General features: G+C 32.7%; 1 protein-coding gene and 1 pseudogene across 1 annotated transcript; both read right to left on the bottom strand.

Annotated features, from left to right (window-relative positions):
* Positions 1-1,293: 1,293 nt before the first annotated feature.
* On the bottom strand, positions 1,294-23,942 carry LOC126719951 (receptor-like protein 33). The gene is made up of 2 exons (XM_050422447.1): positions 23,600-23,942; positions 1,294-4,245 (listed from the first exon to the last, which is right to left on the bottom strand). Exons 1-2 carry the CDS (start codon positions 23,729-23,731, stop codon positions 1,294-1,296), a joined length of 3,084 nt encoding a protein of 1,027 aa, XP_050278404.1. The 5' UTR covers positions 23,732-23,942.
* Positions 20,177-21,961, bottom strand: LOC126718939 (receptor-like protein 32; annotated as a pseudogene).
* Positions 23,943-24,272: the final 330 nt, after the last annotated feature.

The raw sequence follows: 24,272 nt of genomic DNA on the forward strand, positions 1-24,272 counted from the left end.
TGCTACATACTAGTACCAAATTATTCTGTTTTAGTAGCCAATTTGAAACTATCTTTGGAACAAAATTCAAAAGTTTGTTGTAACCACAAATCATGACTCTACTTTTTTTTTTCTTTTTCAAGAAGTGATTTAGTGATTTGTGTCTATTTTTAGACCCTATAAAACACAAGTTGTTTAACCTAGTTATTTAGCCAAGTAATTTCTTAGATAAATTATTCAGATCTAGGTTAACACAATCAAATCATATCATATAAATAATGCAGAAAAGTAAATAATACAACGATATGATAACCTAGGAAAACCAAACCGGTAAAAAACCTGGGGAGGATTTAACCTAGCTATCCTCAAGGTAAAATAGATCCACTATGAAAGAATTGAAATTTGCACAATAAGACTTAGACCACTAACATCCTATTGCTACCTCGAGTAGAAAACTTACTATTATGACCACATGACATTTCCGAGTCCACGAACTACTTCTTTCTTTGATCCACAGCTACCACAAGTTCTCCTACTTGTGTTTTTCTTTAAGTTCTTGAAATAGCAACTAAAGAGATCACCAAGTTCTTGACATCAATCTTGATCTTGATAACCCTAAGTGTGTATGAAGGTAAACACCTCTAGATCTCACAGAAGATTCACACACACAGCATATCAACAACATCTAAAACATGGCTAGGGTTTTTTCTTTAAACTTGAAGCAAAACATAAAACCCTACATGTCATATGGGCTTGGGCTGAGTTGGAAATTCTGTAGAAAAAACAATCTGTACAAGGTTCGATCGATCAAGTCTAATTTTTAATTGATCGAGCCTTGCAGATTTAGTCCAGTAAATTCTGCAATCACTCGATTCCAACTTTACAAATAAACACACTTTGAGCAGCCTAAATCTAGACTCTAGGTTTTGATCATGGTTTGCCAATACATTACAAATTGAAGTTCTAATACATTTAGTTCCTAATTTCTTAGAACCTAACAATTTGTATTAAGCTTATGTTGAGTTGGTGACATACTTATATGATATTAGTGTGCACATTTTTTTTTTAACTTTTTAATATTTTTATATATACTTAAATATAATGGTAGGAGTCACAATAATTATTTCATTACACTCAACTCGGCTTTTCTTGTTTCTAAAAAAAAAAAAAAAAACAAAAAAACAAAACAAAACAAAACAAACAAAAAAAAAAAAAACAAAAACAACAACAATTAGGCTTTTCTTATTACACACTTAAATACAACTACTACAATCGTTGTAAATCTATAGCAAGTGCCTTTGCTAGTCTTAATCTTCACCTACGTAAGTTCACTCCAAAATTTCTCACTAGCCAATCCGTCCTTCTTGAGGTGACAACATGTCCGGTAAGCAATCCAATTACCAATCCACAAGCATATCCAATCACTACCACTTTCCAACCAAATCCTTCTCCCAATAATGATTCATGTCTCATTTCAGAAGTTAGTATCTCATTAGTTCCACATTTCTTGGACAATTGAAAGCCACACAATCCAGAGTTTCCCTCGAAAGAGGAACTTTGAAATGTCAAAAACTGCCCACCTTGTGGAATTGGACCAAATAGTTGATTTTGAGAGAAGTTTAAATACTCAAGAAATGTGAGGCTTGTTAGCTGCTGAGGGATTTCACCAAAGAGGCTATTTCGAGAAAGATCCAAAGATTCAAGCTCAATTAGGTTTCCCAAAGATGATGGGATATGGCTCGTAAAGTTATTGCTTGATAAATTGAGTACAATTAGTACCTTGAGGTTCCCCACGCTATCTGGAATTTCTCCACAAAACTGATTGTTAGAGAGATCAATAGCTGTGAAGATGGTCAAGATTTTTACCAATTCCAATTCTACTCCTTTATTCACTATAGTCATTGAGTCTTTGTAATAATTGGAGCCATCTCCCATGTACCTTGTTTGTGATTTGTCTTTGTCAGTGACCCCTTGGATTGCACTCCAGTTTTGAAAGTAATTGGATGGTAACTTGCCAGAGAAATTGTTGTAAGAGAGGTCAATGACATGCAACTTGGACAAGCCAAAATTTATATGAGGATCCCATATAGGACCATAGAATCCATTTTCTCGCAAGACAAGAATCTTTAACTCTGATAAAGACACCAACCAAAAAGGGAATGTATCATTCAATTTATTATTTCCAAGATTCAAAACTTCTAGCATTCGACATTTAACTAGTGATCGTGGAATCTTCCCATGTATTTGGTTGTGATTCAAGTCTAGTGTCACCAAACTACATCCATTTTTGAATGTTTCAGGCAAGTTTCCTTGAAAGTGGTTATTTTTCATAGCCAATACTTCAAGAGAATTGCTTAAGTTCAGCAAACATTGTGGAATTTGACCAATCAATTGGTTATTAGACACATCAAGGACTTTCAGAGCATGCACCTTACATATCATTGAGGGGATACTTCCGGTCAATTTATTTTTTGAGGCAAAAAAATATTGTGTAGACAATGGGGGAATAGGAAATGACCCTTGCAACATGTTGGAACTCAAGTCTAAAAGGTACATAGTTTTCCATGGAAGAACTACTGGAGGTTGCTCAAATTTGCGTAAAAGGTTATAGGAAAGATTTAGGTATCCCAATGTCTCTTTTCCAACATTCCAAAACCATTTAGGTATGTTACCTTCAATGTTGTTGTTGGAAAGGTCTAAATATTGCAATTCATTTTGGGCTTCTAGAAAAGCTGGAAATTTAGACAAATTGCATGAAGACAACCACAAATTTGAAAATTTGGGGAGGGTTGAATTGATGTTTACTTTTGAAACAAATACTTTGTTACCTGAAAGATCGAGATACCGAAGCTCTTTAAGCTTGAAGAAATTGTTCAACTCCACCATGCCCTTTAGGTTGATCGAAGAAAGTTCTAGATCTTGTAGCTTAGTGAAATTGACAATTGACCTTAGCATCCATTCATTCATTTTGTTTTCACTCAGCCCCAGGTAATATAGTGGTGATAAAGAGATATTTTGGAATTTGAGAGGGACAATCAGCTGATTTTGTTCTAGAGATAGTGAAGACAATGAAGGGGTTGTAAACAAAACCGAGGGAATGGCATCCGTGAGTGAGTTTTGAGACAAGTCAAGGTATGACAAATTAGGAAGTCTACTTATTTCGGATGGAATTTTCCCTTTCAACTGATTTCCCCAGAAGTCTATCGAGCGGAGTTTAGTAATATTTGTTAGCCAAATTGGGAAGCCACAGTCAAAATCGTTATTCGAAAGGCTTAAGTATTCTAGTTGTGTAAGATTTCCCAAGAAAGATGGTACTTCCCGATGGTAAAGGATATTGTCAAGGCTTAGAGAAGTGAGTTTTGCAAGTTTTCCCACCGTAGATGGAAGCTGACCATGAAAATTGTTATATGAGAGGGAAAGATAAGTAAGCTGTGATAGGTTTCCAATAAAAGGGGGAATTGCCCCTGAAAAATTACTTGAATCAAGATTCAAATAATTCAAGGACTTGAGGTTGCCGATTGAATTGGGCAATTCCCTTGAAAATTTTGTATAAGAAAGATCCAAATAATTCAAGGACTTGAGGTTGCCAATTGAATTGGGCAATTCACCAGAAATCATTGTATAAGAAAGATCCAAATAATTCAAGGACTTGAGGTTGCCAATTGAATTGGGCAAATCCCCTGAAAAATTTGTTTCAGGAAGACGCAATTCCTTTAGGGAACTACGAGATTGAAATTTGGGAAGAAAACCAATGAGTTCCTCGTTATATGACAGATCAATGGCTTGTATCTTGGGCAACAGGAAAATATCTAAGGGAAATTCACCCCGCAAATTGCACTCAGACAAAGAAAGAGAAGTCAGGGAAGACAAATTTGCTAGGGATTGAGGTAGTGACGACGAAATGTTCACATCATCTAGATGAAGTTCTCTCAAATATGTCACGTTCTGGACAAGTGCTTCGAGATCAATTCTTCTGAGATCCAACAATTTCTCATAATAATCACCACCAACAGAGTAACCAAAATAATTGGAAGATAGATCAAGTGAAACCAAATTGGATAGCCCTGAAATTTCCGACGGGATTCGGCCATGTAAGAAGGAACGAGAGAGGTTGAGATGGGTCAACCTTACAAACTGGCCAAATTCAGATGGGATTGGGGTGGAGGAAGAGAAGTTGTTGAGGGCAAGGTTGAGTTTCCGAAGGTGACGAAAACTGAAGAGGGTGCTGTTAGAGTTGAGAGGCCCATAAAGCCAACTATTGCTCAGGTCTAAGCCAATCACCTCACCATTCTGTGTATCACATTTGACCCCATCCCAGGAACAACAATCACTATCTGCCTTCCAAGACTTCATCTTTGGATAAGAACCATGATAGTAATAATCATAGTAATCAGAATAATTCCTTTCAACAAATTCTTGTCTTAGTTGCAGCAAATGAGCACTTTGGTCAGGGTGGCAATGATGATGAGAGGAAGTATTAGAGGAAGTTTGAGAAAGAGAAATGAAGAAGAAACAAGAGGCAAGGAATAAAGGCAGGTATTGCTGATTCATTTTCCCCGTACTGAACATCTTTACAGCAGAGGAAGTAAATGGAGAATTGGGTGGCAAGTGTGTTATAAGCGATAAAGAAGCGATGATATGAGTGGATATTTATACACACACAATAATGCAGATAAAAGGAATGGTAGCCAAGTTGAAAGGACAAGTAACTGGATATTTATCTTTATTTTTATTTATTATTTTTTGTGGTCTAAATCGAATTGGATTTCACCATATTGATTTGAAAGGACCGTCTGATATAATTAAATCCATTAAAAGGTGCTCATTGATCTTACCATACACCGTTGTGTTACTGTTTTATTTGTTATGGGTTTGGGCCTCTTTTGCTAATTCCATATTTACAAACAATGATTCTGTTACGAATTTTTGGGTGATAAATATTAATAAAATGTTACTAATATTAGCACATATTCCAGATGTAATGGCCAATCACTTGATAAATCGAAGTACTTTAATTTGGTCACCATTTCAATATCTTTAGGTAATCTTGTAGTAGCTTTTTTTTTTCTTTTTCTTTTTTTGGATGTGTTGTGGACTGGGCCATGGGGGTATTCAATGAATTGTGCTCCACAAATTCACATCTCATCCAACATCGTACTATGCAAGCACATATATGCACAAGTCTAACGGAGTAGCTGTTGTTGTTATTCTACATTTTCACTTTCACATCTCAATCTGGAAAAATAATAATAATTTATCAACGATTTTTTTATTTTTTGGTTAGGAGTTGGAATTCTATGGAGTCACACCTAAAATTTTTATTCCCAAGGGTGAAGGGTCTCATCCATGATAGTAGTTTGTCGCCAATTTTGGAGTTGCTTATTGTTCTTCAATAGACCAGTTGAGGTCGGTCACATGTATTCTATTGCTCCATTCCATTCTAATTGAAGTTGTACTTTCTGTTAATTTAATTGATAAGTCATTTTTATTACTTTTATTAATGTTTATATATTTTTAATTATTTTTTATAAAAGCGAAGTTGGAAAGACAAAAACTTGAATTCATGTTCTTTTGGCATGTCATGTGCTAAGTTTTCTAAGAATTGTTTGTAGGAGACAAGCTTTTGTTCATGTTGTTCATGGCCTGGTGATTTATGAATTTTGGTTTTAATAACCAAAATTCATAAATCACATTCTACCAACACCTATTCAAGCTGGGCTTGTCTACCAAAAAAGAGAAGTTTGAGGAACATCATATATAAGAACAATTTACGAAAACCTCACTTCAGCAATGACAGACAACGAATAAATAAATAAAATGGCTAAAATATTGTTTTTAAACCTAAGGTTCGTATAAATAAAGAATTTTTTTAATAGTTTAGAGAAGAAAAAAAAAATACAATAGTTTGGGAATTATAATTGAACTTTTAAAACTGAAAATTGACAAGTATAGTATTTTTAATAGTTTAGGAGGAGTGAGAAATTAAAATTTTAAAGTTTAGAGAAGAAAAACAAAATCTATGTAAAATTTAGGGATAAAAATAATATTTTAGCCAAAAAAAATTTAATAGAATAGGAAGTTTTCTTCTTATTAATCTTTTCATAATCCAATCAATAATTTCATTTTATAAGAATAAATAATGACTGTAAGAAGATAATATTAGATGTAACATGAGGATTGACCCTATCATGTACTTTCTGGGGCTATCCCAGTGGTTTTGAAAACGCTGGGAGAGCCCCTTTTTTTGTAATGTATATTTCTATCTACAATTTTTAGCTCCTTAATAATCTTGGCAAACAATATATTGACTAGGTTTAAGTAAAGACAAAAATTTTGAGGATGTTGTAATCTTGCTTAATTTCTTGGTAAGTTCCTCCCTTGTCAATCTTCTTCCTCTCTCTTTGTCCTTATCCATAGATCATACTATGCATTTAGAGGGACCAATGGATGGGCTAGAATATGTCATCTTGAAGTATAGAAGAAGGAAATTTGAGTCCTAAGGCCTTTAATTTTGGTGAAGTGGGATCGTAAAATCGTGCGATTCTATGATCAGATCGCGATTTTGACAACCACGGATACCTTTATCTCTTTAATATTGATAAGTTGGCAAGCATATTTCTACTGATCTATGTATAAATTAATATATTAGTATAAATAATAAATTGGGGATTATATTGCAAAATTTGTATAGTTCATGTTTGGGGTAATTTTGATTTTATACCTTAATGTTTAGATTATAGTAATATAGTTATGTTGTTATTATGTTGTGATGAAGCATCTGTTGTCGTTATTATTTTCCAAAGTAATAGGTGCTAACTTGCTGGGAATTTTCAGTGCGATGGTGAAGTGGATAGGCCGAAGAGAAAAAGGCCTTTTCCCACTGATTGTAATTGGTTAATGGAGTTGTTGGGAGTTTTTTTTTTTTTTTTTTTTTTTTTTTTTTTGGGTTGGGAGTTGATTTGGAATGACTTAACACTAAAATGTCTACCGTATTCATTGGTTTTGATCTAAGGCTTATTTCCAAAAAGTTGTAGCAGACTATTTCAATTCAAGAAAAAAAACACATCGAAAGACAGATGGGGTCACATATCCTTATAACTTTTGTTTACTTGATTTCCTAGAAAAAAGCAAGTCAAGACTCAAGGGTTCATATATAAAAAAGTTGTGTTTACTAGACTTTCTAAAACAGCAAGTCAATGGAGGGCATTCTAGTCATTTAAAATTCTCTTATGATGTTTTGGTGAGGTGGGATCATAAAATCGTGCGATTCTATGATCAGATCTCGATTTCGACAACCATGGATACCATTATCTCTTTAATAATGATAAGTTGGCAAACATATTTCTACTGATCTATGTATAAATTAATATATTTTCATAAATAATAAATTGGAGATTATATTGCAAAATTTGTATACTTCATGTTTGGGGTAATTTTGATTTTATACCTTAATGTTTAGATTATAGTAATATAGTTATGTTGTTATTATGTTGTGATGAAGTATCTGCTGTCATTATTATTTTCCAAAGTAATGGGTGCTAACTTGCTTGGAATTTTCAGTGCGATGGTGAAAGTGGATAGGCCAAAGAGAAAAAGGCCTTTTCCCACTAATTGTAATTGGTTAATGGAGTTGTTCGGAGTTGTTTTTTTTTTTTTTTTTGGTTGGGAGTTGATTTGGAATGACTTAACACTAAAATGTCCACCGTATTCATTGGTTTTGATCTAAGGCTTATTTCCAAAAAGTTGAAGCAGACTATTTCAATTCAGGAAAAAAAACATATCAAAAGACAGATGGGGTCATATATCCTTATAACTTTTGTTTACTTGACTTCCTAGAAAAAAGCAAGTGAAGACTCAAGGGGTCATATATAAAAAAGTTGTGTTTACTAGACTTTCTAAAACAGCAAGTCAATGGAAGGCAATTTAGTCATTTAAAATTCACTTATGATGTTTCGGTGAGGTGGGATCGTAAAATCATGCGATTCTATGATCAGATCTCGATTTTGACAATTATGGGTACCATTATCTCTTTAATATTGATAAGTTGGTGAGCATATTTCTACAAATCTATGCATAAATTAATATATTTTCATAAATAATAAATTGGAGATTATATTGCAAAATTTGTATAGTTCATGTTTGGGATAAGTTTGAATTTATACCTTAATGTTTAGATTATAGTAGTATAGTTATGTTGTTATTATGTTGTGATGAAGTATCCGTTGTCTTTATTATTTTCCAAAGTAATGGGTCCTAACTTGCTTGGAATTTTCAGTGCGATGGTGAAAATAGATAGGCCGAAGAGAAAAAGGCCTTTTCCCACTGATTGTAATTGGTTAATGGAGTTATTGGGAGTTGTTTTTTTTTTTTTTTTTTTTGGTTGGGAGTTGATTTGGAATGACTTAACACTAAAATGTCCACCGTATTCATTGGTTTTGATCTAAGGCTTATTTCCAAAAAGTTGAAGCAGACTATTTCAATTCAGGAAAAAAAACACATCAAAAGACAGATGGGGTCACATATCCTTATAACTTTTGTTTACTTGACTTCCTAGAAAAAAGCAAGTCAAGACTCAAGGGTTCATATATAAAAAAGTTGTAGTAAAATTTCTAAAACAGCAAGTCAATGGAGGGCATTTTAGTCATTTAAAATTCTCTTATGATGTTTTGGTGAGGTGGGATCACAAAATCGTGTGATTCTATGATCAGATCTCGATTTCGACAACCGTGGATACCATTATCTCTTTAATAATGATAAGTTGGCAAACATATTTCTACTGATCTATGTATAAATTAATATATTTTCATAAATAATAAATTGGAGATTATATTGCAAAATTTGTATAGTTCATGTTTGGGGTAATTTTGATTTTATACCTTAATGTTTAGATTATAGTAATATAGTTATGTTGTTATTATGTTGTGATGAAGTATTTGCTATCATTATTATTTTCCAAAGTAATGGGTGCTAACTTGCTTGGAATTTTCAGTGCGATGGTGAAAGTGGATAGGCCGAAGAGAAAAAGGCCTTTTCCCACTAATGGTAATTGGTTAATGGAGTTGTTTTTTTTTTTTTTTTTTTTTTGGTTGGGAGTTGATTTGGAATGACTTAACACTAAAATGTGCACCGTATTCATTGGTTTTGATCTAAGGCTTATTTCCAAAATGTTGAAGCAGACTATTTCAATTCAGGAAAGAAAACACATCAAAAGACAGATGGGGTCATATATCCTTGTAACTTTTGTTTACTTGACTTCCTAGAAAAAAGCAAGTGAAGACTCAAGGGGTCATATATAAAAAAGTTGTGTTTACTAGACTTTCTAAAACAGCAAGTCAATGGAGGGCAATTTAGTCATTTAAAATTCTCTTATGATGTTTTGGTGAGGTGGGATCGTAAAATCATGCAATTCTATGGTCAGATTTCGATTTTGACAACTATGGGTACCATTATCTCTTTGATATTGATAAGTTGGCGAGTATATTTCTACTGATCTATGCATAAATTAATATATTTTCATAAATAATAAATTGGAGATTATATTGCAAAATTTGTATAGTTCATGTTTGGGATAAGTTTAAATTTATACCTTAATGTTTAGATTATAGTAATATAGTTATGTTGTTATTATGTTGTGATGAAGTATCCGCTGTCTTTATTATTTTCCAAAGTAATGGGTCCTAACTTGCTTGGAATTTTTAGTGCGATGGTGAAAATGGATAGGCCGAAGAGAAAAAGGCCTTTTCCCACTGATTGTAATTGGTTAATGGAGTTATTGGGAGTTGTCTTTTTTATATATTTTTTTTGGTTGGGAGTTGATTTGGAATGACTTAACACTAAAATGTCTACCGTATTCATTGGTTTTGATCTAAGGCTTATTTCCAAAAAGTTGACACAGACTCTTTCAATTCAGGAAAAAAAACAGAACGGAAGACAGATGGGGTCATATATCCTTATAACTTTTCTTTACTTGACTTCCTAGAAAAAAGCAAGTCAAGACTCACGGGGTCATGTATAAAAAAGTTGTGTTTGCTAGACTTTCTAAAACAGCAAGTCAATGGAGGGCATTTTGGTAGTTTAAAATCCTCTTTTGATGTTTTGGTGAGGTAGGATTGTAAAATCGTGCGATTCTATGATCAGATCTTGATTTTGACAACCATGGGTACCATTATCTCTTTAATATTGATAAGTTGGCAAGCATATTTCTACTAATCTATGTATAAATTAATATATTTTCATAATTAGTAAATTGGAGATTATGTTGCAAAATTTGTATAGTTCATGTTTGGGTAATTTTGATTTTATACCTTAATGTTTAGATTATAGTAATATATTTATGTATTTATTATGTTGTGATGAAGTATCTGCTATCGATATTATTTTCCAAAGTAATGGGTCCTAACTTGCTTGGAATTTTTAGTGCGATGGTGAAAGTGGACAGGCCGAAGAGAAAAAGGCCTTTTCCCACTAATTGTAATTGGTTAATGGAGTTGTTGGGAGATTTTTTTTTTTTTTTTTTTTTTGGGTTGGGAGTTGATTTGGAATGACTTAACACTAAAATGTCCACCATATTCATTGGTTTTGATCTAAGGCTTATTTCCGAAAAGTTGAAGCAGACTGTTTCAATTCAAGAAAAAAAACAGATTGAAAGACAGATGGGGTCAAATATCCTTATAACTTTTGTTTACTTGACTTCTTTGAAAAAAGCAAGTCAAGACTCAAGGGGTCATATATAAAAAGTTGTGTTTACTAGATTTTCTAAAATAGCAAGCCGGTGGAGGGCATTTTAGTCATTTAAAATTCTCATATGATGTTTTTGTGTGGTGGGATTGTAAAATCCTGCGATTCTATGATCAGATCTGGATTTTGACAACCATGGGTACTATTATCTCTTTAATATTGATAAGTTGGCAAGCATATTTCTACTGATCTATGTATAAATTAATATATTTTCATAAATAATAAATTGGAGATTATATTGCAAAATTTGTATAGTTCATGTTTGGGATAATTTTGATTTTATACCTTAATGTTTAGATTATAGTAATATACTTATGTTGTTATTATGTTGTAATGAAGTATCTACTGTTGTTATTATTTTCGAAAGTAATGGGTCCTAACTTGCTTGAATTTTCTGTGCGATGGTGAAAGTGGATAGGCTGAAGAGAAAAAGGCCTTTTCCCACTGATTGTAATTGGTTAATGGAGTTGTTGGGAGTTGTTGGGAGTTGTTTTTTTTTTGGATGGGAGTTGATTTGGAATGGCTTAACACTTAAATGTCCACCGTATTCATTGGTTTTGATCTATGGTTTATTTCCAAAAAGTTGAAGCAGACTATTTCAATTCAGGAAAAAAAACACATCGAAAGACAAATGGGGTCATATATCCTTATAACTTTTGTTTACTTGACTTCCTAGGTAAAAGCACGTGAAGACTCAAGGGGCCATATATAAATAAGTTGTGTTTACTAGGCTTTCTAAAACAGCAAGTCAATGGAGGGCATTTTAGTCATTTAAAATTCTCTTATGATGTTTTGGTGAGTTGGGATTGTAAAATCGTGCAATTCTATAATTAAATCTCGATTTTGACAACCATGGGTACCATTATCTCTTTAATATTGATAAGTTGGCAGGCATATTTCTACTGATCTACGTATAAATTAATATATTTTCATAAATAATATATTGGAGATTATATTGCAAAATTTGTATAGTTCATGTTTGGGGTAATTTTGATTTTATACCTTAATGTTTAGATGATAGTAATATAGTTATGTTGTTAGTATTTTGTGATGAAGCATCTGCTGTCGTTATTATTTTCCAAAGTAATGGGTCGTAACTTGCTTGGAATTTTCAATGCGATGGTAAAAGTGCATAGGCCGAAGAGAAAAAGGCCTTTTCCCACTAATTGTAATTGGTTAATGGAGTTGTTGGGAGTTGTTTTCTTTTTTTTTTTTTGGATGGGAGTTGATTTGGAATGGCTTAACACTAAAATGTCCACCGTATTCATTGGTTTTGATCTATGGTTTATTTCCAAAAAGTTGAAGCAAACTATTTCTATTCATGAAAAAAAACACATCGAAAGACAGATGGGGTCATATATCCTTATAACTTTTGTTTACTTGACTTCCTAGAAAAAAGCAAGTGAAGACTCAAGGGGTCATATATAAAAAAGTTGTGTTTACTAGACTTTCTAAAACAGCAAGTCAATGGAGGGCATTTTAGTCATTTAAAATTCTCTTATGATGTTTTGGTGAGTTGGGATTGTAAAATCATGCGATTCTATAATTAGATCTCGATTTTGACAACCATGGGTACCATTATCTCTTTAATATTGATAAGTTGGCAAGCATATTTCTACTGATCTACGTATAAATTAATATATTGTCATAAATAACAAATTGGAGATTATATTGCAAAATTTGTATAGTTCATGTTTGGGGTTATTTTGATTTTATACCTTAATGTTTAGATTATAGTAATATAGTTATGTTGTTATTATGTTGTGATGAAGTATCTGCTGTCATTATTATCTTCCAAAGTAATAGGTCCTAACTGTTTGGAATTTTCAGTGCAATGGTGAAAGTGGATAGGCCGAAGAGAAAATGGCCTTTTCCCACTGATTGTAATTGGTCAATGGTGTTGTTGGCAGTGGTTTTTTTTTTTTTTTTTTGGTTGGGAGTTGATTTGGAATGACTTAACACTAAGATGTCCACCGTATTCATTGGTTTTGATCTAAGGCTTATTTCCAAAAAGTTGAAGTAAACTATTTCAATTCAGGAAAAAAACGCATCGAAAGACAAATGGGGTCGTATATCCTTATAACTTTTGTTTACTTTACTTCCTAGAAAAAGGCAAGTCAATACTCAAGGGGTCATATATAAAAAAGTTGTGTTTACTAGACTTTCTAAAACAGCAAGTCAATGGAGGGCATTTTAGTCATTTAAAATTCTCCAAGAAGAGTTTTATTTATCAACTTTATAATGAATATATTACGGCTATAAATAAATGTTTTAACAATTACTAATAAACTCATGTAAAATTACTTTAAATGTTTGGCTCGATGTTTGACTGCATTGCAATTTATTGGGGGATGAAGCCAACATTGAAGTTATGGAAGATGTTTCCAGTGAGCTCGCCCGCATTGAATACTCTTGGTAGGGCCTTGTGTTGGATTTCACATTTTGGGCCTGATGGGCATTAGATGAGGGTTATTATCTCTTTGATTCGGGGCATTATGTGTGTCTCCAATTTTTATGGACAGGGCCGAGGTTTTTCCACCATGGGCTTTTGTTGGGTCAAGGCTGTGGGGTCCACTAGAAAGAATGTTGAGTTGGTAGGGTCCAGCACTGTGGGGCTATTGATGGTACAAATGTATTAGTATTTGTGAGAACGGTCACTGCTGATTTTTTTTATTATTCTGGCTTGCTACTTGATTTGGCTACCAAGTACCAAAGTGTTTCTTATCTGCAACCATGGAGAATTTGAAAGCAAAACCACAAAAATAAGCTTCGAACTACAATATTATTTCACCTTGTCAACCAAATTTATTATATAAGACATTCTTTTTTGTTAATGAATAAAAATAAAAAATAGCAAACAATGATTGGAGTGTTTTCTTTACATAGATGTTACCATGGTAAATTCTTACTCTAAGCCTGCAAGCAAGAGAACCAGTAAGATATAGCGTTATCTTATTCTCATAAGGGTACTAGTGAGCATCGAACCAAAAATATAAGGTTTTCCTAGAGGTACGTTTGGTATACTGTAATAGTTCCTATAATAGAATAGTCATTCACGTGTAATAGCAATTTGGTCATTTGGTTGCATCTTTATTATATGGATTAGTTATTACATTGGAATAACTATTCTTTAAATTGAAGAATAACTATTCATCTTTGAAATGGATGTAATAGCTATTCCTTAATGCATATAGTAAGTTTTAAAATCAATATATTTCCAAAAATATAAAGTTTCCTTATACATCATCACATTATCTTTTACAAGCTTTTTCCACATGTAACAACCAAACTTATGAATAGTAATAGTTATTCCATTACAATGTCTTATATTCTCAGTAATAAAGATTACAATTCCTAATATAATCTACATTCATACTCTGTTTGTTTCAGCATTAACGTTTTTTGGAAAATAGTTCATTTTTCAAAGAGAATTTTCTAGAAAACTATCTCATTTTTCAGTGTTTGGTAATGACCTTGAAAATAAGCTTGAGAATGTTTTTCAGTGTTTGGTATACAATTTTATTATTATTTATATTTATTATATAATTTAAAACATGTGTATTATGTAAACCAACTAGTATAATCAATATAAATATTAAAAAAAAAAAAAAAAAAAACCAAGAATGAATTTGGTTTTCATACTAAAATTTTGACAATAGATACAATCAAAATTAGTTGTCAAATTTTCATGATCTTTACCATTCATCTTGCTTATATATATGGACAATAACATACGTACATACGTACATACATACATACGTACATATATATATATATATATATATATATATCAACCATTTGTCTATATATATATATATATATATATAAAATTGATAGGGAAATACATCTTTAATAAGTACAAATAACAATAACTTTTAATTGTCTACTCTTTTTGCTAATACACTAATTGTCTACTATGGTCAATCACAAGTCTTCAATATTATTCTAAATTATGTATTTACATAATATATTTGCATAATATATCATCACTACATTATATTTGCATAATGTATCTGCCAACAAATGCAATTTTCCTAAACTAAACAATTATCTTTCATTATATAAAAATATTATTAATTTACCGTAAAGATCGTTCTATGTAAAAGCAATTTAGAGCCATATAGGCACCATGTTTAAAATTTTCGTATTTTACTTCATTCAATCTTTCTTCTTCTTATTTTTTTTTATTATTATTATTTTTCTTTTGCACTTTTACTTGCGAAAATGAAGTAACTTCTGCTTGGAATCCATCAAACCGAAAATTTCTTAGAGAAAAATGAAAATCAAGCTTGAAATTCAAGGCAAAGAATTTGGATTTTGGTAGAAAGGAATGAAATAATTACCACTGCAAATCTATTTTCCTTTGCAAGTCGGAGCTATTGAAAGATTAGTAAGGGGGAAAAAAAAATTAGAGAACTGTGTTATAAAGGGGAAGAGAGAGAGAGAGAGAGACCAGAATTAATGATAGTGAAAGTGTGAGGAGAGAAAAAGTAAAGGGAAGAGAGAAAAAGTGAGAGAGCTTACCATGAGAGAGAGATTGTTTTCCAAAAAAAATATTTGGAAAACAACCTATAGAAAATAAACATTATTTTTATTAAGATTTTCTGTTGACTAAAAATAGTTTTCCGTTGACCATTTTTTTTTTTTCTACCAAACACTAGAAAATGTGGAAAACTATCTTTATAGAAGGTTTTCCAATGAAACAAACAAAAACGTACCTTAAGTGCTTCCCATTATGGGAAAATTAATTACATAGACCTTGGCCCAAGTGAAAAAAAAAAAAAAAAGTAATATTGATGACGGTTTGCTTTATATAAATTATTAGGACATAAGAACCAGTCCGTTGGATTCTTTCCTTGAAAGAAAAAACAAAAGTATAAATTGTTATTTAGTATAAGGTGTTGGGTTACAAGTGTGAGTGAAGTTCTATATTGAATAATGATAAAAAGAATGAGTAGTTAATATAACATAATTAAACACATATCCATTGAGACTTAGCCCTTTTGGGCCGAACTTTAAGGATTAGTAATATTTGGGACAATACAAGTACCACTAGGTTCTTTTTATTGCCCACTTTCCTTTTTCTCAAACAATTTTTTATTTATTTAAATTCTATATTATGGAAAATGAATAATTATATAAATATCTCATTCATGTAGGTTTGGCCCAATTGGAATCAAGATTACCAGGCCAAGGTCATAGTTCCTCATATAACTCAATATTTTAAATTTCGTTCTAAATATATTAGTCGTTCCTATCGTGTGCAGTGCACATGACTTACTTAAAATGATTGTATACAATCACTTAATAACAAGACTCTTCCCTTTATTGTGACTGAATTTGCTCACAAAGAATTTATTTGTCTACGTGACATCAAAGATTATTGAGAAAGCAAATGTAAGTGCTTTCACACAATAAATGGTGAGAATGTAAATGGATTTTGCGACACATACCTTGAATAGTCTTAGACTCTTAGTTGAATGTGACACATTTATTCTTGATACGGGTGATAAATAGAAGTAAAGTTGAAATACCAACAAAATTAATATTATTGCGAGGGATGTTGAATCTCTCTTCTTCATATCGCTATAAGATCCAAGCTTTTCTGTAGATTATTTTGACTCTGATACCAAGATTGAAGCTTTCCTATAATCCTATCTACTCATCCTTTTCTGGGCATAAACTATAAACAATCAGTACAATACCCCACCTTGCTAGCTCTAAAGCTCCTCTAATTGAATCTCTTCAATCTAAAACTTCAAGCAAAATAAACAGTGTTAAACAGGGGTATTATTGAAGAACAAAGAAGTATAAGAAATTTGTAAATCTTCTGCTCAATCTGATGTCTGATTTTCTTGAATTAAAACTTTCTACGGAAGAAGTTTTGGAGAGAAAGGGAGTAACCTCATGGAATAGACGTAGGAAGTATTCGGAGGGTGCAAGCTCACACGTTACTTGTTAGGCTGTGATTTAAAAGAGACAGCTAAATTACATTAGAAAATCATTTAAGTAGAGAAAGACATCCTAACTTAAATCTCCTAAAAAATATAAGGAAAAAAGAGGAACCAAAATACCCAATCAAAGCTTAATGATGATTAATCATTTTTTGCTAAGTCGAAAAATGATTAATTTGATGTAATGTCCATCGTGGGTTAGAGTGCATTTTTCTTCACATAATTGAACAACACTTGGTTGAAGCAAAATGTTATTGACATAATTTAAAGTTTACCTTTGGGCATAATTAATGTAGAATGATTGTATTATTTAAAACTTGACAAAGATATGAACCAAATACCCACGCTAAGATCACCTTCTGTTTTCGGTTAATTAATAGGTTTCTGTTTTGGTGCAGTAATTTTTTCCCCAAAGTCAACCAACATAACATCCAAACCAATGCATCCTGTAAGCTGACACGTAGTTAGGCAATATTATTAGTATGACAAATATTTTATTTGTACACTTTTTGTGTACAAAACTACATATTTTATGCACCCAAAAAAAAAAAAAAAAAAAAAAAAAAAAAAAAAAAAACCAACATATTTTATGCACATCACATGAAAGACAGGATTATCTAGGTTGAGTTAGAAGAAAAAACCAACATATTTCATGCTTTCTATTAGGATGGGTGGGCATTTATCTATCTTTGCCATCCAAAAGTGAACCGAAACTTAGGTCAGAGATGGAAATAGCCAAATAGGTCCAAGCCTATTACATTCAAAAGCCTATTGGGCCAAGTTGTAAGCACTAATTGTATTTTTTTTTTAATCAGTAAGAATAATTGGATCTCTTTCTTACAATGGAAATATCCCAACATCAACAAATCTTAGGTCCCAAATTTTTTTATATCAGCAATAAATTCTCAACAAGATTAGTTTGAGTCAAACACATTAACATATCATCAATTGTTGAAAAAGTAGTCCAATGAGACGACAATTCAAAAGAATTCAAAGTTCAAAAGATTTAAGACATTCACAGCACCAACATCTAAAATATTGTTTAAACTCTTTAGATTGGCGGCATTAGATAGAGCAAGTAAGGCCCGCTTCATAGCTTGGGCTTCTCCCTTAATGCATCTCTCTCCCTGATGTAGAAATTTAGTCCTAAGCATGCATGAATCTTCCATCTTCAATCCCTGCATGATAGCAGCATCAAAGTTTAATTTTCTTTTTCCTCTTCTAATTAGTCCTTCCTCGCAGCATGTTCATGAGCTTGTTTTCTTAAATTAGCAATCTACACTTGTTTTGTGACTTAACTTAACAAGACTATTAACTAAAAGTTTAATTTCTTGGTGTTTTTAATAAAAATTTCCAAAATTCAAATCTCCTCTACTTGAATTGTTACTACTACACAAGTCCTACTAAGTCGAAGCATGCTGGCAAAATTTATTTTAGTCAACTCTAAGTATTCAAACAAATGTGTTCCTTCAATTATACACTCATAAGTCATAAGGGACCAATCTTTTTCCTTTTAAAGCAACCGGGTCTCTTATTACCATGTCATCCTTGTTATAATTCTCTATCAAGCTACTCTGCTTAGCTTGTATCCTATACTCCATTTACTCTGACCCCACATTCCTAGCCAATCTTGCATAGCGAATCTCCACCGCCCATTCAGTCCCATGCAGCACCTCTTGCATGAACACCGAGCCAGGCCGGAGAAAAATTGTATGTGTAAGGGCTGCACCACGTATACCAATCATTGCATTGCTTGAATGTATCAATTCATAAACTTTGTAGATAGGGTTCAAAGGTGTTGGCTAAAAAATAATCACATTAAAACTAATCATTTTAGTTTCAAATTTTACTTCATTTTGGTTCAAAAGTACATGACCTGCACCACCATTACAACAAATCAACACAAGAATTAACCTAGATTTTGAAGGGTTAAATTTAGAGAGATAGTTTTGATTTGGAATTTGGGCCATAGGCTTTGTCAACTAAGGCATGGAAATATGTGGACGTTTTTTTAGTTTGGTATTAATTTAGGGTCTATAGTGACCAAACCATGCGATATAATACTCTCATTAGCAAGAGGGAAACAATCAGAGATAGTATAATTATTAGGGTTTCTGATAAAGTATTTTGTGACAGCACGTAATATTTATGTGTACTAATTGACGCACCAATTAAGAGCCTTTGATATCATAAATATAACATCTTGATCAGGGAAGATTGAATTGGTAGTAATGAAGATGGGATGAAGCCATCACTGAATTCATGGAAGATGATTCCAGTGAATCTGCAAGCATTGAATACTATGGTTGGGGCCTTGTGTTTGATATCACATTTTGGGCCTGAGATGAGGGTTACCCATTTAATTCTAGACATTTTGTGAGTCTCCAATTTGCGTGGATATTTACGATCTGATTATTTTGCTGAAAGTGAAAATATTTTGCTGAAAGTGAAAATATTTTGCTGAAAGTACTATAGATAAAGGTAAAAGTTAGCTGAAATAGGATAGTAGGACTTATAAATAGTATCAAAAGGTGTAGTGAAGCCCATGAATAGTACAAAAAATAAGCTTAATAGTAAAATAAGCCGGCTTTTTAATTTGGAGCCAAACGTACACCTAATGGTTTACTTCCTAATGATTTAAATTATAATTTGTTTGTGTTTTTGCAAAGTGAATAGTCTGATATAGGAAGTATCAAATGGCAATATTCTTTATATGAGAATAGAATTTAGCAATGGCATTGGCGAAATATAAAGTTAATGGAACATACAATAAATAATATCTAATTGGCACAAAATTTGACATGTGTGTTAAGAATATAAAAAACACGTTATTCAATGGTTAGATTTGCAAATTATGTAGTCATGTTAATTTTTTGAATGGAAGTTATAGCTTTAGTTTACAACCAAGTTTGTAGCCAAACTTTGTCCTAACAGTAATCTTGAAACAGTATATCGGTACATACTAGTATCAAAATATTCTATTCTAATAGTCAATTCGAAACAGTCTTTGAAATGAAATTCAAAACTTTGTTTTAACCACAAATCATGACTCTAGATTGTCCCTTGAGCTACATATATAATGATTTGTATTAAGCTATAGCGAGTTGGTGACATACTTATATAATATTGGTTTGCATGCTTCTTTTTTTTTTTCTTGTATAATAAAATATAATTCTAAGACTCTTACAATTATTTCATTATACTCAACTAGGTTTCTCTTATTACACACTTAAATACAATTACTACAATCGTCGTAAATCTATAGCAAGTGCCTTTGCTTGTCTTAGAGTCCATTTGGGAATAATTTATTTAGTTGAAACTAAAAACTTTTTGCTAAAAGTACTGTAGATTAAACTAAAAAGTAGTTGAAATAATACAGTAGGATCCATAAATAATACCAAAAAGTGCAATGAGACCTATAAATAGTTGCAAAAATAAATTGAATGGTAGCAAAAATAAGCTAAATAGTAAAAAAAGTTGGCTTTTTAAGCCAATGCCAAACACAACCTTAATCTTCACGTACGTACGTTCACTCCAAAATTTCTCACTAGCCAATCCGTCCTTCTTGAGGTGACAACATGTCCGGTAAGCAATCCAATTACCAATCCACAAGCATATCCAATCACTACCACTTTCCAACCAAATCCTTCTCCCAATGATGATTCACGTTTCATTTTAGAAGTTGGTATCTCATTATTTCCACATTTTTTTTGACAACTGAAAGCCACACAATCCAAAGTTTCCCTCGAAAGAGGAACTTTGAAATGTCAAAAACTACCCACCTTGTGGAATTTAACTAGTAAGTTGATTTTTAGAAAGGTTTAAATACTCAAGAAATGTGAGACTTGTTAGCTGTTGAGGGATTTCACCAAAGAGGCTATTTCAAGAAAGATCCAAAAATTCAAGCTCAATTAGGTTTCCTAACGATGATGGGATATGGCTCATAAAGTTATTCCCCGATAAATTGAGTACAATTAGTGCCTTGAGGTTCCCTACACTATTTGGGATTTCTCCATAAAAACTATCGTTAGAGAGATCAATAGCTATGAAGATGGTCAAAAATTTTACCAATTCCATTTTTAGTCCTTTACTCATTATAGTCATTGAGTCTTTGTAATAATTGGAGTCATCTCCCATGTACCTTGGTTGTGATTTGTCTTTGCCAGTGACCCCTAGGATTGCACTCCAGTTTTGAAAGTACTCTGATGGTAACTTACTAGAAAAATTGTTATGAGAGAGGTCAATGACATGCAGCTTGGATAAGCCAAAATTTATATGAGGATCACATATAGGACTGTAGAATCCATTTGCTAGTAAGACAAGAATCTTTAACTCTGGTAAAGACACCAACCAGAAAGGGAATGTACTGTTCAATTTGTTATTTCCAAGATTCAGATCATCTAGCATTTGACATTTAACTAAGGATCTTGGAATCTGCCCTTGTATTTGATTGTGATTCAAGTCTAGTGTCTTCAAACTACATCCATTTATGAACATTTCAGGCAATTTTCCTCAAAAGTGGTTATTTCTCATAACCAATACTGCAAGAGAATTGCTTAAGTTAAGTAAACATTGTGGAATCTGACCAATCAATTGGTTATTTGACACATCAAGAATTTGTAGAGCACGCACCTTACAAATCATTGGCGGGATACCTCAGATCAAATTATTTTTTGAGGCAAAAAAATAATTTGCAAACAATGGAAGAATTGGAAATGACTCTTGCAACATGTTAGAACTCAAGTCTAAAGTTTGCATATTTTTCCATGGAAGAACTAATGGTGGTTGCTCAAATTTGCTTAAAAGGTTAAAAGAAAGATTTAGGAAAATCAATGTATCTTTTCCAATATTCCAAAACCATTTAGGTATTTTACCTTTAATGTTATTGTTGGAAAGGTCTAAAATTCGCAATTCATTTTGGGCTTCTAGAAAATTTGGAAATTCAGGCAAATTGCAAGAAGACAACCACAAATTTATAAATTTGGGGAGGGTTGAATTGATACTTGCTTTTAAAACAAATGCTTTGTTACCTGAAAAATCGAGTTCATGAAGCTCTTTAAGCTCCAAGAAAATGTTTAAATCCACCTTGCCCTTTAGGTTGATCAAAGAAAGATGTAGCATTTGTAGCTTAGTGAAATTGACAATTGATCTTGGAATCAATTCATTCAATTTGTTTTCACTCAATACCAACTCATATAATGGTGATGAAGAGATATTTTGCAATTTGAGCAGGCCAATAAGCTGATTTTGATCTAGAACTAGTACAGACAATGAAGGGATTGTAAACAAATCTGAGGGAATGGCCTCTGTGAGTGAGTTTTATGAAAAAATAAGGGCAAACAAATTCGGAAGTCTGCTTATATTGGATGGGATTGGCCCTTTCAACTGATTTCCTGAGAGATTTATAAAAGTGAGTTTAGTAATATTTGTTAGCCAAATTGGGAAGATGCCGCCAAATTTGTTATTTGAAAGGCTTAATTGTTCAAGTTGAGTAAGATTTCCTAGGAAAGATGGTACTTCTTGATAGAAAAGGATCTTATCAAGTTTCAGAGAAGTGAATTTTGCAAGGTTTCCAAATGTGGAAGGAAGCTGACCATGGAAATTGTTATATGAAAGGGAAAGATAAGTAAGCTGTGATAGGTTTCCAATAGATGGGAGAATTGCCCCTAAATAATTACTTGAATCAAGATTCAAATAATTCAAGGACTAGAGGTTGCTAATTGAAATGGGCAATTCTCAAATAAATTTGTTTCGGAAAGATCCAAAACACTCAAGGACCCAAGGTTGCCAATTGAATTGGGAAATTCCCCAGAAAAATTTGTTGCATGAAGATGCAATTCTTTCAGGGAACTTCGAGATCGAAATTTGGGAAGAAAACCAACGAGTTTTTGGTTATATGATAGATCAATGGTTTGTATCTTGGGCAACAGGAAAATATCTGAAGGAAATTCACCCTACAAATAGCATGAAGACAGAGAAAGAGAAGTCAGGGTAGACAAATTTGCTAGGGATTGGGGTAGTGACGATGAAATGTTCATGTCGTCTAGATAAAGTTATCTCAAATATGTCATGTTCTGGACAGGTGCTTCAAGATCAATTCTTCTGAGATCCAACAATTTCTCATAATAATCACCACCAACAAAGTATTCAAAAATAATTTTGATGATGCTGAAAATATCACCAATAGGTCACACAGCACTCGCGACTCAAAGTAGACCTGCACAACAAAATAATAGAAAACTTCATAGAGCACCGGTGTGGTGCCGGCCAAATATCCTCCGAAGGTCAAGTTAAAATTATTCTCACAACTCTAGAGTGCTAGAGAGGGTAAATTATGCTTACCTTCACTTGCGAGGGTATTGTGGTTTTTATAGTAGTAGATGATCGGCTACTCCTCGTTGGTGTGGAAGTCTTTTCCTTATAGAACTCTACTTGAATATTTCCAAGCGTGGTGAGCAAGGTCTTTCCTTTAGTGTGCGTATCTTCTAGAATCCTCCTTGTGCTAGGATTTCCATTTTGAGATTCTAGGGTGATTCTGAAGTAAGCAACAGAGAACTTAGGTCAAGGGCCCTTACTGTATCCATCAGCGATGGGTTTTAATGAGTGCTGGACCAGCTCCATATCGGCCCATAGAACCAGATCCGTCAGGCCCATTACAACAGGCCCGTCAGGCCATATTTTATCCTCTTCAAATTTAAAGAGAGATCAAGTGAAACCAAATTGGATAGCCAAGAAATTTCTGACGGGATTCAGCCATGTAGGAAGGAAAAAGAGATGTTGAGATGCGTCAACCTTACAAGCTGGCCAAATTTAGGTGGGATTGTGGAGGAAGAAAAGTTGTTGAGGGCAAGGTTGAGTTTCCGAAGGTGATGCAGACTGAAGAGACTGCTGTTAGAGTTAAGAGGCACATAAAGCCAACTATTGCCCAGGTCTAAGCCAATCACCTCACCATTCAGTGTATCGCATGTGACCCCATCCCAGGAACAACAATCACTATCTGCCTTCCAAGACTTCATCTTTGGATAAGAACCATTATAGTAATCATCATATTCAAAATACATTCTCTTTTGAACAAACTCTTGCGTTAGTTGCAACAAAGCAGAGCTCTGGTGAGGGAGGCAAAGGTGTTCAGAGGAAGTACTAGAAGTACTCTGTGAAAGTGAAACGAAAAAAAAAAAAAGAGGCAAGGTATAACGTAAGATATTGGTTCCATATCCCCATTATCATCATCTCAACATATAAAGAGGTTGCTTCGAATTAAGTGTGAAGATAAGTACAGGTTGATTTGATGATACAAGAGGATGCTCATGGCATGCTATATATATATATATAGAAAGATTGCGGATATGAATTAATATACTAATAATTTGTCAGATTAATTAGTTCTTTGGAATTTTGGTTTTCATTTCAAAAGTAAGTTGTGGCTTTATTTATTTATTTATATTGAGAGTGGACGCAATTATAGGAAAATAAGGGATCTGAAAACAACATACATTTTGCATAATACAATTTCTTTCTTTCTTTATTTTTATTTTTTGTTGCCATTTGTCTACAAAACAGAACATTCTTGAAGAATTATCTAATTGGATTTGGATGATTATA

The sequence above is a fragment of the Quercus robur genome, chromosome 3, assembly GCF_932294415.1.
Source record: "Quercus robur chromosome 3, dhQueRobu3.1, whole genome shotgun sequence".
Taxonomy (NCBI): domain Eukaryota; kingdom Viridiplantae; phylum Streptophyta; class Magnoliopsida; order Fagales; family Fagaceae; genus Quercus; species Quercus robur.